Source organism: Panthera pardus, unplaced genomic scaffold, assembly GCF_024362965.1.
Source record: "Panthera pardus isolate Hobbes unplaced genomic scaffold, ASM2436296v1 HiC_scaffold_24, whole genome shotgun sequence".
Taxonomy (NCBI): Eukaryota; Metazoa; Chordata; class Mammalia; order Carnivora; family Felidae; genus Panthera; species Panthera pardus.
In genome coordinates, this window is record NW_026526810.1 from 39,873,801 (window position 1) to 39,891,297 (window position 17,497).

Below are 17,497 nucleotides of genomic sequence, written 5' to 3' on the forward strand. Positions count from 1 at the left end.
AGTTTCTGAAGTTAGGACCATTTGGTATTTGTTTTCACATTGGTCCCTATTCCCAGTCCATTAGAAGATCCTCAATAAATGTTCAATGAGTGAATGAATTATTAAACTTTACTAGTATTAGTACAATTTTTTTACACACTTATAGTCTCAATACACATAGTTGTTAACACTGAAATTTTCCATGTTAGTCATTTTTGATGACAATAATCTTACCAAGAATCACACCTTTCACATCTTTATTAAACTAACAACAGTACTGTTTCCTAACAGAGTTATGCTCTTAGAAATGGATAACTGAGATATTCAAAGCTACTTGGCTTTATATTATGTGGTGGCAAAATCTGTGCTTTTAGGGTCAGTCACCCCAAGGCCATTTATCAGCCATTTTTGTTTTAGCAGTCATTTTCCTGCTGGCCAGTCTTTTGCTGGTTTTAATCTGTTATTCAGTTCTATAAAGAACTGAATGTTATCAGGTGAAACCAGATAACCACCTTTATGAAATTAGCAACTTTTAAAACATATGTTAAGACAATAAACACTAACTTATAAAATGTTATGGAACAAAATTCATTTACTGCATTTCTTATAATCCTGAAACTTTTTTTTTTTTAAAGGATTCTTGATCTCTTTTTGACAGGTAAGAATGCTCAGGTTTAATTTTACCCTAAGTGTGGGAATTTCCTCATTCTAGAGATAATGGTAGAGACATGAAAGCAGTAGGAGATATAGAAAAGCCATAAAAGAAAAGGAAGTAAACAGGGGAAGAGATGTGAGGTAGGGAGACAGACCTGAAGGAGAAAGAGCTGGAGAGGGACCAGAAAGGAGAGTAAGAGGAAACAGGTACAACTAGAGAGAGACACAGGCTTTGTGATAAATCTGACAGCTCTTTTCACAGCCTGGTGGCTACCTGGGACCTGAGCATCACAAATTACCTTTTCATCACTTTTCTTTAAAATGAACTGACAATTTAGAAAGTCACTTTTGCATTGAGGAACAATGGCGTGTTTTTATTTTAAAACTTTAAAGTCTATTTTTTCATGATATTCTACATTTTCCACAAAATATTAAACATAGCTTGTGTTAAGGATCTGTAAGTTAACTAGCTCTTGCTTGAAGTCTCTCTTTGATATGCATAATTAGGTTGCTGGATATTTTTTGTGGGGGAGGTAGTTTTGGTTTTCTCCAGTGTGCTAGTGTTATAATTATAAATGACAAATAATTACATTAACTTTTTTTCCTTTTGTCCCCAAATGAAATCTTTAGTATTGGTCTAGTTTGATCTCAGGAAGGATACATGTAGAGGTGGTAGGAACCAAATTCTTCAGGAAAAGGTGAATTGAGTAATGTTTGTAGTTTACAAAATATGCTATCAAATTCTACACTTTCAGCTCAAAATGAGACAGGCGCAAAGCTGACCAAATGAAAGTGCACTTCATATTTTTTTGTGCTCCACACCTCCCTCCCATCCATTCAGCTTTACCTTACTGCTTTTAATATGTTGATGAAACTGGGAAAAGAACTACACCCTGCTGCAAGCAGATTATATGAATGAAGTTCCCAGATGTATTTCTAATCCATGCTGCCAGTTAAAGTGCTAGTGTCCCAAATATTTAATTATAATCTATATTAGTTTCTGCCACCTAAATAATAACTACAACTTAGATTATTATAGATCATGTACCTGTATATAGTTAAAAAAAAGATGATTCACATTAACTACTTGGGCAAAAACTTCTATTACCTTTGTCATTTGGTTAAACAAAAAAATCATACAGAAGCAAATTGTGTTTACTCCATGAATAGAAAGATAAAAGAACAGCTTTTCAACATGTAAAATTCCACAGAGAAGGGCACTGTGGTTCTATCATACGTAATACCTTTGTGTTCACTAGATTCCAAAAGGTATAACTAATAGCCTTACAAGGGAAGAAAGATGCATATTACAAACTTGCATTGTCGTTCCAAATGGAAGCAAACAGTGCCTCTTTTGTGTATAAAGATTTCATGATAAGAAGAGGTAGGTGGATTAACAGAAAACTGGTTGATGATCACAGTCAAGTATTTTTGAGTAGAGAAATGAGGAGTATGAGCGGCAGCAAAAGTATTTGACAGATGAGTCACTGCACTATTTTCTTCTTGGATCAGAATAATACTCATGTGAGAGTGTACACATGATGATCCAGAGCAGGAGAACCCAAAATTCTTCATAAATCACAGGATACTATCACACTGAACAGTAATTTGATATTAAAGGACACTGGCTTTCTAAGTATGGTGATACCACAGAAAAGAAACTGTTGGGATTTCAAATTACATGTGACCTTTAGCATTACCATTGCCACCAGAGAATTCTGTTCAAAGGTTCTAACTCAGTTTAAGATGAATCAGGTAAATTCTTGTTGTTTCTTTTCATACTCATACTTACCTGGCTGATGTTTACATATGACCCATAGGGTTGGTAGTTTCACTAAGCCCAGGATGGGTTCCTGGCAGTGTGGTTGGCGGCTCTGCCGATACGGCAGAAACTTTTTCTTCTTCCCTTCTCTTAAGGCAGGCTGCTTTGGGGTTAAGGTTTCTCTCTGAAACAGGGGAAAATAATTTTTATCATTATAGTCATTAGTTATGAATCAGGACTCTTAAGTCTTAAACTGAACAAATTGCTCTTCTATTTTCTTTCTGTGGGTATTACCTCTCTGTAACTTCATTTCCACCCTGAATAACATCACACAAAGGCAACAATGATGTGCTCCCACAAACGCTCGGATTACATGAACCTCCAGGCTTAAGCTTTTTAGTATTTGGTGTTTTCTCCTTTTCTACTTATGCTTTAGTCTTCAAGTGTTTAATTTCATCTACATCAACATCCAAAGGCAGTTCTTTTATTGCTTCAAACATTTTGGCAAGTGCTGATGTTAGTCTACAAAGTCTCCTCACTATCCTGCTAAGACATGGTACATGGGATTGATATAGATGCTGACATTCTCCATGTACCCGGAGAGAGACATCTGTGCTTTACCTAGACTTTTATCAGTTCATAAAATGATGAAATAGATACCCTCAGCCAATCTTCTATAAAAAATGTGCCAACTCCTCTAGGGAAAGAGGTAGCTGGTACATATCTCGTGCTTATATATATATATATATATATATATATATATATATATATGATGATTGGTTTTTTCTATAGCTAGAGGTGTGATTAAAAGGGTGATAAAAACCTTCTCTACTGCTTTGTATATAAGATAGCAGAGACAACTAGATGGAACTTTTGAAGTGGGCATTTTTAAAAGTAGTGGGTCTTACTATGCAAAATAAAAGGAAAGAAAATCCATTGCACTGGAGACCTACTGGATCAAAATCCATGTGAGAATTACTTATCATGTTATATTTTCTTTAAGTGACTTGTAAGCACAAGATATCCAACTCATGACAGCTTCTGGTTTTTTGTTTCTGATAATAACATAAAGTGTAAGTGAAAAGTTGTTTTATATATTTTTATAAACTGACTAAAAATGTCCTAATTAATGTAATATAAAAGGATCACTTAGTCTGCAATGAAGGGGCACCTGGCTGGCTCAATGGTGGAGCATGTAACTCTAGATCTTGGGGTTATGGTTTTGAGCCCCACACTGGGTGTGGAGATCACTTAAAAGTAGTCTTTGGAAGGGGGGTTGTGCCTGGTGGGTTCAGTCGGTTAAGCGTCCGACTCTTGGTTTCAGCTCAGGTCATGATCTCACTGTTTCTGAGTTTGAGCTGCATGTTGGGCTCTGGCTGACAACATGGAGCCTGCTTGTGATTCTCTCTCTCCCTCTCTCTATAAGCCCCCTCCCCTGCTCTCTCTCTCTCTCTCTCTCACTCACACACTTTCTCTCTCTCTCAAAATAATAAACTTAAAAAAAAAATCTTAGGGCATCTGGCTGGTTCAGTCGATAGAGTATGCGACTCTTGATTTCAAGGTTGTCAGTTTGAGCCCCATGTTGGGTGTGGAGAAGACCTAAATATAAAATGTTTAAAAAAAATCTTAAAAAAACTTGCTTATAATGAAAACAGTATTTATTATGGTAAATCTAGTTAACTCTACTGACTGTTACTCATACGTAATGATAAAATTTCATCTTAGAGTTCTCACTTTCTCAGCTCCTGCATTTAGGAAAAGACATGGAGCCTATAAAATGAGGAAGATCAATGAAGAAAGAAAGGTACACACTTATTAGGATAAGTAGTAAAATAAAAAGGCATGTTCATCATTATGTAAAAATATCAGGAACTGCTTTCTTAACAAGTAATTGTGTACCTCTAACTAATAAGAATAGTTTTTTAAAAAATTTTTAAACATTTATTTATTTTTGAGAGACAGAGACAGAGCACAAGCAGGGGAGGGGCAGAGAGGGAGACAAAGAATATAAAGCAGGATCCAGGGTCTGAGCTGTCAGCACAGAGTCCAATGCAGGGCTCGAACTCACAAACAGTGAGATCACGTACTGAGCCAAAGCCAGATGCTTAACAAACGAAGCCACTCAGGCACCCCAAGATTTTTGTTTTTTATTAAGTGTCACATCCCTTTACTGGGCAGGCAGCAGTCTAATGACTAAAGAGACCAAAAAGAGGGCATAAATTAACATGTTAAATCCAAAGAGGAGAAAGCGAGAACTGAAAGTTTTCCAATTGAAACAGGTTCACATTTTTCTCATAAGAAGGCTCACATTGCTCTTATAATAAAACATTGCTGTTAGCTAACTATGACCTTGTGTCACACGAGGATCTAGCAGGCATGATCAGAATAGCTAGAAAGGACCAGAAGCAAAAACTCAAGTTAGGCAAGATCCTGAAAGCCAGTTAGTCAAAGAACACTAAGGGCTGGAAGAACCAAGAAAATACTACAGTAAGCTCTAGAAAATGTGAAGTTTGATCCAAAAAAGGCAAATGCTAGTGTTTTTTAATACTTTCTGGTATGTGAGAGCAGCCCATGGCAAATATATTAAGCAGCCAGAAGGCCTGATGTACAGGTGAGTAGAAGAAAGACATTACCTGCAGGGCATGAGAAGTGATGGTCTCTCTCACATTTCGTTAATTATAAGAGAGCCAACCTACCCAAAGCTCAAATTTTGGCTAACTCCATAGTCACTTCTTACATTACTATGACTAAGTAAATATTTCTTACAATAACTATGTGGACAAACACACAAGTCAAGAATTTTACATTGTTTCCTTGCTCATATGACTTTTTGCTTTTCCTCTAGTTAATAGTTGCCTTGCTTTTCATTTGCTAGTAATACTAATTTTGTCCTCATACCCATGCTCCAACAGATCTAACAAATGCCTGTCAACATTTTTTTTTTTTATCTTAAAACCTCAAAGACACCATCGTATCATCTATTAATTCCATCTTCTTTCCCTGGAAAACTTTCTTCTGCAGTTAACCATCTTCTATTTTCAATGTGGACTAATAGGCACCTTGATTTTCTAGGCCTAGCAGATCTTGTCATGAGATTTCCTTTTGATGCTCACTTGTGCTGGAATCTTTGTTTCCTGGCTCCCATGCCTTTGTCTTTATTGGTTACCTACAGCATAGGTTCCAGAAGCTTTCTGAGAACATGCACATGGGAGGTAAAATTTTAAAGCCTTTGCATATCTGAAATATCTTTATTCTGTTCTTCACCCTTTGATTAATGGTTTGACTACACACAGAATTCTAGATTGAAAATTATTTCTCTTCAGAGAAATACACTGCTACACTATCTCCTGTAACCCAGTATTATTTGTCCAGAATTCTGTTAATATTTTGACTCACAGGGATACAACTTTTCCACAGCAGACAGACCTGCAGTTAATCTTCCTGTTTTCAGGTAATGCTTGACTTCTGCCTTTTCCAAAGAATAGAGCCTTTCAGGGGCTAGGAGCTTTGTGGAACAAAATTATCTGCTTCTTGTTGGTATATCCCTCCCTGCTCCACTTAATTTCTTCCTTCTAAATAAGTCAATTACCACTACTTTTTCTACTTTCCATCATATATACATATTTTGCTCTCTCATTTGCTATGCTTTCTTCTCTCCCATTTATCCTTGTGGACTAATTTTATTTTTATTCATTTCAGTGGAGATTTAGTAAGGAGTATTACCAATGAATATGCTAAGACTATGAATATGCTATTATCAAATCATTTCAACTAAATTAAAATATCCTGAGGGGAGGGTCTGGAAATTTGTTTGGGAAAAGGAAAAGCCTCAGGTGATTCTGGGACCAGTTAGATTTGGGAACCACTGTCCTTGCTCACTTATCTTCAAACTTCCTAAGACACCAGGAAACTAAAATCCTAATAGTTCTATTGTCCGCAAATTATCACTGGAAGGGAAGTAAGCTGACTGAGTAGACCTGTGAAAGAATCTGAGGAGTAAAAGTCTGACCATTAATCTAATCATTAGTAAAGGTGAAAGCACAAACTTGAAAGTAATATGTAAAATCTATTGATCAGCAAAATTGTAACGTTAACATTATACTGGTCATAATGGAAAGGCCTAAATTGGCAATGGCAGGGACCAGATGGAATTTGGTATGTGAGGTACCAAGGCAAAAAAAATGCTTTGACAAAATCTGAGGCTTGGAAGGGAAGCCACTCCTCCTGCTCTTCTCCAGAATACACTGCTGATTGCCCTCCTGATACAGCCACTTGTCCAGGGATGACAGGTTGTAGATAGCCAGATACCGTCTTGAAGCACTATCCCAAGGCAGAAGGTGAGCACAAAGACTCCAGAGAATGTCCAAAGTAGTCATGTAAACAAAATGTGTACCTTTCTAGAAACTGCTGGGCCCAGTGACCAGTGGGTGAAACCCTTGCAGGGATGAAGAGGCTGCCAAAAATAAACAGGTTACCAAAATAACTCACAACTGCTAGAGATAAAGTCCAGAGAAGGACAGTGGCTATACTAAACTCTAAAGGTGCTGCCATAGCAAAGCACAGGTATATGGGCTGCATGAAGGGTTCTAAATCCTGTTTGACAGACAGCCATCAGAGTGCCTTTCAAGAAGGATCTTGCATGGATCCCAAGGCTTTTACATTAAAGCTGTAAAATAAAAGCTCTGGGCTCTGAAGCCCAGAGTGTAAGAGTGGGAGGAAGGTGGTAGGCTTTTATGAATAGGAAAGTAGCCCCTAATGAGGTTATATTTCAGTGTATTTTAATGTTTATTTATTTTTGAGAGAGAGAGTAGGGAAGGGGCAGAAAGAGAGAGAGAGAGCATGAGCAGGTGAGGGGCAGAAAGAGAGGGAAACACAGAATCTGAAGCAGGCTGCAGGCTCCAGGCTGTCAGCACAGAACCTGACATGGGGCCTGAACCCACAAACCGCGACATCATGACCTGAGCTGAAGTCGGACGCTAACCGACTGAGCCGCCCAAGTGCCCCTATATTTCAGTGTATTTTAAATTCTGTTCAAACTCTAATCAGTCAGTGGTTCCCTATAAAGAGCTTTCCAGAACTGTGGAAGAAAGTCAGTACCCATTAACAGTGACCAGAAAGTTATCACGCAGTTGGATGAGCCTAGATGTTACATCTTGTTTCAGACTCAGCTTTCCTGTCCTAGCTACTTGTATGGAACCACTACAAAGTCAAATCTTGCAAGTGAATGAATAAGATCCCCCCAGGCATGGTGGAGTTTATAACTTTTCCAAACACAGAAGTATTTCTCATTGATGACTTAGGTCTGAGAGTACGAACCTCTGATCTTAAACAAAAAGCTAAGAATATTCTGTATTCTAGCTCTAATAAACAGTGGGAAGGAAAGGTACTATATAGGAGTAAGTTTTGGCACCACTGCTGTCCAGACAGTCCAGGTGGTAGGAATGGTCTTGACAGTAAATGGCTGGGTAGAGTCAGGGTAGAAAATATCCTGGGTCTGCAGAGCAGCGGGATGGATGTACTGGGATCACTAAACACGGGTGCTTCAATGCCTTCAGAGTGAGACAAAAGGTGTCAGACACATTAAAACCAAACCAAAACAAACACAAAAAAACTTTGATAAAGTGACAGGAGATATTGAAGGCTCAAGAAACCACTGATCCTGCTACAGATGAGCAGGCAACAATCAGACTATCTTTATGAACATCCCAAGGGAGTTCATACATTTTTGAAAATCAGGTTTCATTAACATTTACCCTTTACACATATTCCAATGGCCTTATTAGGAGCAAGTATCTGGTTTTAATGGTAGATTGGTTATGCATGAAATAATCTACTCATCATTCTTATTAAATATACTGGAGGGAAGTGGATGGATCAGTTAATTACTATGGTTAAGTTTTTCTGCAAGTGCGCTCAAGTTCTCCAACTCTGGTTTCCTCAGAAATAGTATTCTTTCTGTGACCAATGCTGAGGGTCATCCACAATTATAGCTGTCAAGTGTCTGTCCTACTCCTATTCTTTTTCCTTTTCCAACTTTCTTTAAATAAAACCCTACAGGGGCGCCTGGGTGGCTCAGTCGGTTGGGCGTCCGACTTCGGCTCGGGTCATGATCTCGCGGTCCGTGAGTTCGAGCCCCGCGTCGGGCTCTGTGCTGACAGCTCAGAGCCTGGAGCCTGTTTCAGATTCTGTGTCTCCCTCTCTCTGACCCTCCCCCGTTCATGCTCTGTCTCTCTCTGTCTCAAAAATAAATAAAAACGTTAAAAAAAAAAAAAAATTTAAATAAAACCCTACATAAATATCCAGTACATCAGAAAGACAGAGTTGCTCTTAATGAAGAGAGGTTAGAGGTAGGGTCTAGAACCCAACACCACACCTATAATTCTTTGTAAAAAGACTTAGGACAAAACATTCATAACTCTGGATAAGAAGACAAATAGGTATATGAAAAATATCAAGCTCAATGGTAAAACCTTTCAAGGGCAGGAAGCCCATATTAATTGGTAACCTAGGGTCTAGCATATAGGTGACTGGGACAGAAGAGGTGAACAATAAATGCTTGTTCAAAAAATGAAGTTTGAAAGCTTCTTCAAGATTCCATCAAATTTCCTGAAAGATAAAACCGTTGGGCAGTTGTCTGAGCCAGCAGTGGATGAGCCAGTATAAACCATACATGTGTCTCTTAGAGACACTCAAACATGTCAGGGCATATTAGGCCAAGAAGTTCATGGCATTCCTGATCAGGGATCAACAAAAAAACCTTGAGACCTTTTTGACTTGGGTATAAAGGACATTCATATGAAGTAAAGCCAGGAGGGGCCATGATCAAGCATTCTATTAATCAGCAGGGCCATTATAATAAATGGCCCAGGGTAAAGCAGGCAAGAAATATAGTACAGAGAATGGGGAAGACAGGAAGCAGCAGGGAAGGAAGCAGGTCTAGGCAGGTAAATTTAACAGTGTGGAAGACCAGATTCAGTAAGAACAAGAACAAAGGGGCAGAAAGCACTAATGCTGAGCAGTGAGCAGAGGCTGGCTATTCCCTGCAACATTTGTAAGACTGCACTCTACTGGTTTGTGGGAAGCACTGAGCATACAGATATTGACCACTACTGTGAGATGGAGAAGGAAGAACTACAGAGAAAACGCGATCCAGATGATGCAGTGGCAGAAATACTAGTTGAATTCATAGACAACTTCCCAAGCAGAAGAGAAAGTGGAAAAAGAAATGTCTGCCTACCTAAGGCAGAATAGTTATGCATCTCTGCTGAACCTACTTACCTCTGACTTGCTGTTCTAGACTAAGGATGACTGCCACGGCCTGATGAAGAATAAGGAGTTTTGTTTGGGGTTTTTCACTCTTTAAATGGAGCTGACACATTCGACCAAGCTCTTTGAATGCCTCATTAATATCCCGCACACGTAAACGTTCCCTGGCATTGTTAGCCATCCGCCTTTCCTTCTCCCTTTCTATCTTCTGTTCTGGGTTCAAATCCTCATCTTCATTAGTACTGCTAGAAAACAAAGTAAACAACAATGTCTATTAGATTCCCTATAAAATATGATGTGCTTATTATATAAAATCATAAAGTATAAAGATGGAAATGAAAACTATCTACAAATTTTACCAAACAGTAGTAACAGTTATACTTAACATGATTATATGTATATCTTTCCAGTCTTTATTTTATGCACAGTTATATAGTTGAAATTATGCCACATATATTTTTAAAGCTTATTTATTTTGAGAGAGAGAGAGCTGGGGAGGGACAGAGAGAGAGGAAGAGAGAGAATTCCAAGCAGGCTTCGCACTGTCAGCGCAGAGCCCTACGCAGGATTCAAACCCACGAAAGTGTGAGACCATGACCTAAGCTGAAATCAGGAATCGGACTCTTAACCAAATGAACCACCCAGGCGCCCCTACCACATAAATTTTTAAATGCATTTTCACTATGCATTATAACATAAAGTCATCTCTATACCAGCACCACTCTTCATAAACATAATTTGAATGACTACATAATATTCTAGCACCTTGCTACTCAGACTGTGATCATCAGAATCAGCATTATCGGGAGCTTGTTAAAAACAAACTCTCAAGGGTGCTTGGGTGGCTCAGTGGGTTAAACATCCAACTTTGGCTCAGGTCATGATCTCACTGTTTGTGAGTTCGAGCCCCGTGTTGGGCTTTGTGCTGACAGCTCAGAGCCTGGAGCCTACTTCTGATTCCGTGTCTCAGTCTCTCTCTTCCCCTCATCCGCTTGCGCTCGCTTGTTCTCCCTCTCAAAAATAAACAAACATTAACCCCCTTCCCCCAATAAAAACCCCCCAAGCCCCATATACTCTTAAGTTCTACTGCAAGCCTACAAATTGGAAGTTACATTTTAACAAGATCCCTGGCTGGTTCATATGTACAATAAGGTTTGAGAAGCACCGTCCCAGTACACTAATGCATTCTAACTTGCCTAACCCATCTTCTTAAATATCTTCTAGCAGGCACCTGGTGAAAAGGAGAAAGACAAGCTAAAGGTAGAGGATGAGAGAAGGATCTCAGAAAAGGACTACTTTTTGTTTCACAGAGAAATATCATCAGTGGCAATGATTTTAAAACATGGGTAAACTGGAACAATTTTTTTGAAGGACAAACTGGCAAAATATCCAAAGCTTTAAAATGTTTATTACATCTTGATCAGCAATTCCAACTTTAGAAATTCATCCTAAGGATATAATTAGAGATGTTCATAGGATTTTATGTAAAAATTGATCACACAATTATTTACTTTAGCAACTAATTGCAGTCCAATAATAGGAGACAGGTTAAATAAAGCACAGTACATCCAGACAACTACCTACTATGTAGCCTCTAAAAATTAAGCTTCAGACTATGCTAACTAAAAGATGCCAGACACAAGACTACATACTGTATGATTTACGTGAACCTCTAGAAAAGACAAAACTGTAGCAATGGAAAGCAGATCAATGGCTGCCAGGGGATGGAATAAGGGTACTGATTACCAAGGGGTATAAGGAAGCTTTTTGGAGTGGTAGTAATATTCTCTATTAATATGGTAGTAGTTATTAAGACCATATACATTTGTCAAAGGACAAAAACTGTACACTTAAAATTGGTGTATTTTATTATATGTGAACTAAATTTCAATAAACCTGGCTAAAAACAAAAACAAAGAAAAAAAAACCATGTTTGAGAAAACTCAGGGACAGATGAAAATGTTAAAAATACACTGTTATATGAAATAAAAGTTGACATTATAAAACATATATTCAGTTTAGTTCCCATTTAAATTGTGTTTATGGAAAAAGAAATATTCCTTAAAAAGTAAACAGTGGTTAAATCTTGGTAGTAAAGTTTCTTGCGATTTTTGTGTTCTGTATTTTCCAAATTTCTGTAGTGAAAATGGACTAAATAATCAGGAAAAAAAATTGAGGATGCATTGGAATAACTTTTAGAAAATTCTACTTTATATCAGAAATGACCAACTGAGCAGAGTCTCTCAGAACTTTGAAATAATGTGCAAAGAATAGATGTTTTCTCTTCTCTAATAACCTTGAATACTGTAATAAAGGGTAAATACACAATAGATTTTTACAAGCTAATTGCCAAAAATTTTACATGTAAAAGTATTCTTTTGATAATAGGGAATCCCTAGCTCTTTTACTTCAAAGGAACCTTTACAGGTCATCGAGTCCAAAGGTTTCCAAATGTGGTTACCATCACAATCTTCAGGGGCACTTGAAAAATAAAGGTTTCATAGGTCCCACTACAGAAGACGTTGATACAGTGAGCTTAGGTTGGTGCCAAGGCAGCCTGTATTTCTAAAATGTTTTAGAATTCCGGGGCACCTTGGGTGATTCAGTCAGTTGAGCATCAGACTCTTGATTTCTGCTCAGGTCATGATCTTCCAGTTCATGGGATCCAGCCCCCACATCTGGCTTGTGCTGGCAGTACACAGCCTGCTTGGAATTTTCTCTCTCTGTCTCTCTCTGGCCCTCCCCTGTGTGCACGCACACATGCTCGCTCTCTCTCTCTCTCTCTCTCTCAAAATAAACAACAACAACAAAAAACTTACAAAAAAAAAAGTTTCAGGATTCTATGTAGTGGGGCTGAGAACTACTGCTAGATCCAGAGAAATCAGAGATTTTCTCAGGATCATACAGCTGATTAGTGGCAGTGTAATGACAAGGACCTAGGTTGGTATTCCATGGAGGCAAGCCTACACCACATACCTAAAATTATCATGATAACAGTAAGTACAGTACCTTTACTGAGTATGTACTGCATGCAACAGAGTGTGTAAAGGGCTTTATATGCATCATTTTTCAGTTTATTTCCATAAGAATCCAGCAATAGAAAGTCTCTTTTCAGAGAAAAAGAAACTAAAGTTCAGAGAGCGTTAATAACTTGTCCAGGGTCACGCGGCAGGTATGTGATGGAGCCATAATTCAAACCCAGGTAAGCTTAACCTATTAATTATTATTAATTACTAAGCGCTGCTGTTATTAGTAACCTGTTTTACTGCCTTCTCAATTTCTGATGATCTATAATAGGTTTAGTAACCTATGGCCCATGATCTGGCTCCTTGTTTTCTTACATAAAATTTTATTGGAAGAGTCATGCCCATTTGTTTATGTACTGTCTGGATGCTTTTATTATAACGGCAGTGCTGAGTAGTTGTGATAGACACCAAAAGGCCCACAAAGCCTAAAATAGCTATCATCTACCCTTTCCACAGAAAGTTTGCCAAACTCTGACCTATAAAATGAGAAGATGCAAACTGTTTCTATTCAAATTCTATTTGAATAACAAAACCATGAAATAATTAAGATGTCTCAAAGGAGTGGTCTCTGGATTCCGTGACCCAATTTTTACTTCTTCTTGCCCCTATACAACTGAATGCAATGCTTACTAAAATGACAGTATTAGAATCTTAAGGTTTAACTTTTAAATTAATTTTCAATTTAATGTTTTTAGTTTTATCTACCATACTTAACACAATCTCCTTTGCACCCTAATTTAATACAAGGAATAACGTTTTAAATATCTTTATGTGATAAATACCTATCAGTGATACTAAAAAACAGGATATGCCAAACAATATACCATCTAAATTTAATGTAGAAGTAGAAGAAAAACCTAAGGGAAGAATTTGGAATTCATTTGAAACTAATGAACTATGTGTCAATATCCATGCTATAAAGCAACGTCAAGTCCAGTTTCTAGAAAACCTTCCCCAACAACATAAGTCCACCTGGAGCACTTCCCTTTCTATACTCTTCTCAAATTATTGTTTAAACCAGGAGTTGGCAAAACTTCCTCTGTAAACCAGAAAGTAAATATTTTTAGCCTTATGGGCATTTGGCCTCTGCTGCAACTACCCAAACCTGCCATTGCATTGGGAAAGCAGTCACAGATAATATGCAAATGAATGGGATGTGACAGTGATCCAGTAAAATTTATAAAAATAGGCAGTGAGCCAGATTTGGCCCAGAGGCCATTGTTTGCTGCCCTCTAGTTTAAATCATACAATAGAGTTTTCTTATATACACAGCCTTAAAATAATATATTCAAATATTTATTGATGTCATGTATCTAAATGTCTACAATGGATAATTTTACTTTTTTTAATTATTTTGTCCTCTAATTGAATAGAGATATGTAATTCTCTTTATTTTTTTTTTTTTAGTTTATTCATTTATTTTGAGAGAGAAAGAGAGAGAATCCCAAACAGGCTCTACACCATTAGCACAGAGCCTGTGGTGGCGCTTGAACCCACGAACCATGAGATCATGATCTGAGCCAAAACCTAGAATCAGACACTTAATCAACTGAGCCACACAGGTGCCCTGAGATGTAATTCTTTTTTATACGGAGTCCCTAAAATACTGTGGTATGATGGAAAACATAATTTTGGAGTCAGCATCATATGCCTCCCTTTTTAGGGATGTTGTGAGCACTAAATAAGGTAACATATATAAAGTCCCAATATAGTATTTAGAACATATCTGACACTTAATAAATGCATGGCACCCTTCAATTTTCCAAGTATTTTCACCCATGGCAAGTGAGTGAAATATAATACCTAGATGGTAACAAATACCTTGTTCTGCCTCTAGATGAAACCTTGATATCTTTTTGGGAGGATTCATCATCTGATTTCATGTCATCTGATGAAGGAGGTTCATGTAGGTTTTCATCTTTCTCTTTGTTTTCAGTCTTGATTTCTGCTGGAACAACAGTTCCAGACTGACTTTGCAAGCCACCTAACAAAGAGGTAAAGAAACAAAATAAATGTCCAGAATTAGAACTAAGATAGTAGAAAGCTTTCTAGATGATGAATGCCCTTACTTGTTACAGGACTCTGATGGAAATCTGAAAATGTAGGGTAATACACTATTCAGGTTGGAAAGAACATATACACATACCTTAGAGAAAATGATTTCTAAATCATCTGTATTTAAATTTTTTTTTCATGTTTATTTGCTTTTGAGAGAGACAGAGACAAACACAGAGTGCCAGTCGGGGGAGGGGCAGAGAGAGGAGACACAGAATCTGAAGAAGGCTCCGGGCTCTGAGCTGTCAGCACAGGGCCCCACGTGGGGCTCAAACCCATGGACTGCGAGATCATGACCTGAGCTGAAGTCGGACGCCCAACTGACTGAGCCACCCAGGCGCCCCTAAAGCGCGTATTTAAAAGAAAAAGTCTGACCTTGATGGTCATTCTGACACTTACTTTAAGGCACTATTTAAGAAATGAACTAGGATGAGAAACTTGATGCAGTTTAGAAACTGACTTCTAAGATGCTAAGGTAAATAAAGGAAGTAAGTTATAACATTTTTTTCAGATAAATACAATAAAATGGGTGTCATGGTTAAATATACCTGGGAAAACTTTATTTTGGTGGTCTTAACACTAGTTATATATTTGTACTTATATTTATATAAGTTATCTATTTACATAAGTTATATATTTGTACTTAACATTTATGACAGTTTGTTTCTAACAGAATTGTCTGTCTCTCGAGTTGAATTGTAATATTCTAAATAATAGCTACCATCATTTATAGCTCTCAACGTATTTGGAATAATTTCTCACGGCTTTTTGGGACCCTGAGGATTTAGTCATGAGGGGAAGTGATAAGAAAGAGAGACATGACAGAAGCAGAAGAATGTAAGACGACCAGTAAGTACTGAACAGTTTGCATGCGGTTCCATCCATCAAGAAGTATCTACAATTGGCCCAGCCAAATGGGGCAATTGGAACCCTAAATATCTATCCTCTGCATTCAGTAGCACTACTGTTTGGAATTCCCCCACCTAAGATGACTTTTGATTCACAGATGTCAATCTGCTTGTAAAAAAGACGATAGTGTTCCAAGTGTTATTTATCTCTGCATACATTACTGCTGAAAGCCAACAATACAGTTACCTCTGTAATTTTCTTGTGTTTTGTGGTTCAAGTCTGAGCTTGAAGCAGTGACTGTACTAGACAGGACTGAATGATTGCCATTGAGACTGACAGAGTCTTCTCGATGAGTTCCAACCTAAAGTAAAAAAAAAAAAAAAAAAAAAAAAGTTAAGACTGTTCAGAGGCAATAATCGTTCAAATTCTTTTAATGGGTTTAATAGAGAAAATATCTACCTGAATTTAGCAACTTTTTTGGGATGCTAGTTTTCTCATTTTTGGATTTCCTTTTTTTTAATTTTTTAATGTTTTATTTTTATTTTTGAGAGAGAGAGAGAGAGACAGACAGACAGACAGACAGACAAGGAGGGGTAGTGGCAGAGAGAGAGGAAGACACAGAATCCAAAGCAGGCTCGAACCCATGAACCATGAGATCATGACCTGAGCCAAAGTCAGACACTCAACTGACTGAGCTACCCAGGTGCCCCTGATTTTTGGATTTCAAAAGACTTGACAGACTACTATAGATTGTTTTTAAAAAAAAAAAATTTTTTTTTTTTTTAACATTTATTTACTATTGAGAGACAGAGAGACAGAGAGCATGAGCAGGGATGGGGCAGACAGAGGGGGAGACACAGAATCCGAAGCAGGCTCCAGGCTCTTGAGCTGTGAGCACAGAACCTGACATGGGGCTCAAACTCACGAACTGTGAGATCACGACCTGAGCTGAAGTCAGACGCTTAACCGACTGAGCCACCTACGCACCCCTATAGATTGCTTTTGAATCAAAATATTTAAATTATAAAATTCCAACTTTCAAATGTTGTATCCTACAGAAGGTTGTTGTGTGAAGCAAATGAACTAGACAGACAAAGCACTCTGTAAGTCATAAAATGCTACACATTATAGTATCTATTAATAAACCTACATCATTCTGATCATGTATTTCATATACCACCTAAGTATGAATTTGCATTTAACAAAATATTGCTATATTCCAAGTAATATTATTTATTTATACTTTGGTATACTCTTTTCCTCACACACACACATATAGTGTCTTGTTTTTTCTTCCTCTGACTCCCTCAAAAACCTTAAAAAAGCAGTCTACGGGTGCTCAGTCGGTTAAGCATCCAACTCTTCATTTGAGTTCAGGTCATGATCTCGTGCTTTATGAGATTGAGCCCTACACATTGGGACACTCTCTCTCTTGAGCGTGTGCACCCTTTTGCTCTCTCAAAATAAATATACATTAAAAAAATGAAATTAACTTAAAGCAGAAGTTCTGGGGGCACCTGGGTAGCTTATAGTTAAGCATCTAGTGTCTGAGTCTTGATTTTGGCTGAAGTCATGATCTCACGGTTCACGAGATTAAGCCCTGGGTCAGGCTCTGTGTGGACAGTGTGGAAGGAACCTGCTTGGGACTCTCTCTCCCTTTCACTGCCCTTCCCCTGCTTGTGCTCTCTCTCTCTCAAAATAAGTAAATAAACTTAAAAAAAAAAAGAAGTTCTGCACTGCCAAGCAACAAAAATGCCATATAATTTTTATTGTTTTAGTCAAATTCCATAAATCAATTAGCCCAAAATTGGAAGGTAAGGCATGCAAATACCACCAAGTATTTAAGCTATAGTAGTATTTTTAGAAAAACTGGTAAAAAAATGAAGCTTTTTGTTAGAACAGTAGC

The 17,497-nt window shown here is 37.7% G+C and overlaps 1 protein-coding gene across 14 annotated transcripts in view; it reads right to left on the reverse strand.

The window, feature by feature from the left end:
• The window catches only part of TCF12 (transcription factor 12), a 377,037-nt gene that overhangs the window by 2,790 nt on the left and 356,750 nt on the right, over positions 1 to 17,497 (reverse strand). For 7 of the 14 annotated variants that reach the window (XM_019441990.2, XM_019441988.2, XM_019441986.2 and 4 more), the window contains 4 exons: positions 15,838 to 15,952; positions 14,491 to 14,671; positions 9,674 to 9,906; positions 2,426 to 2,579 (listed from right to left, as the gene is read on the reverse strand). In XM_019441990.2, coding sequence (XP_019297535.1) covers positions 2,437 to 2,579; positions 9,674 to 9,906; positions 14,491 to 14,671; positions 15,838 to 15,952 — 672 coding nt within the window. In that variant the 3' untranslated portion in view covers positions 2,426 to 2,436. The remainder of the gene's footprint in view (positions 1 to 2,425; positions 2,580 to 9,673; positions 9,907 to 14,490; positions 14,672 to 15,837; positions 15,953 to 17,497) is intronic. The other 7 variants (XM_019441996.2, XM_019441993.2, XM_019442000.2 and 4 more) reach the window with 2 other exon arrangements.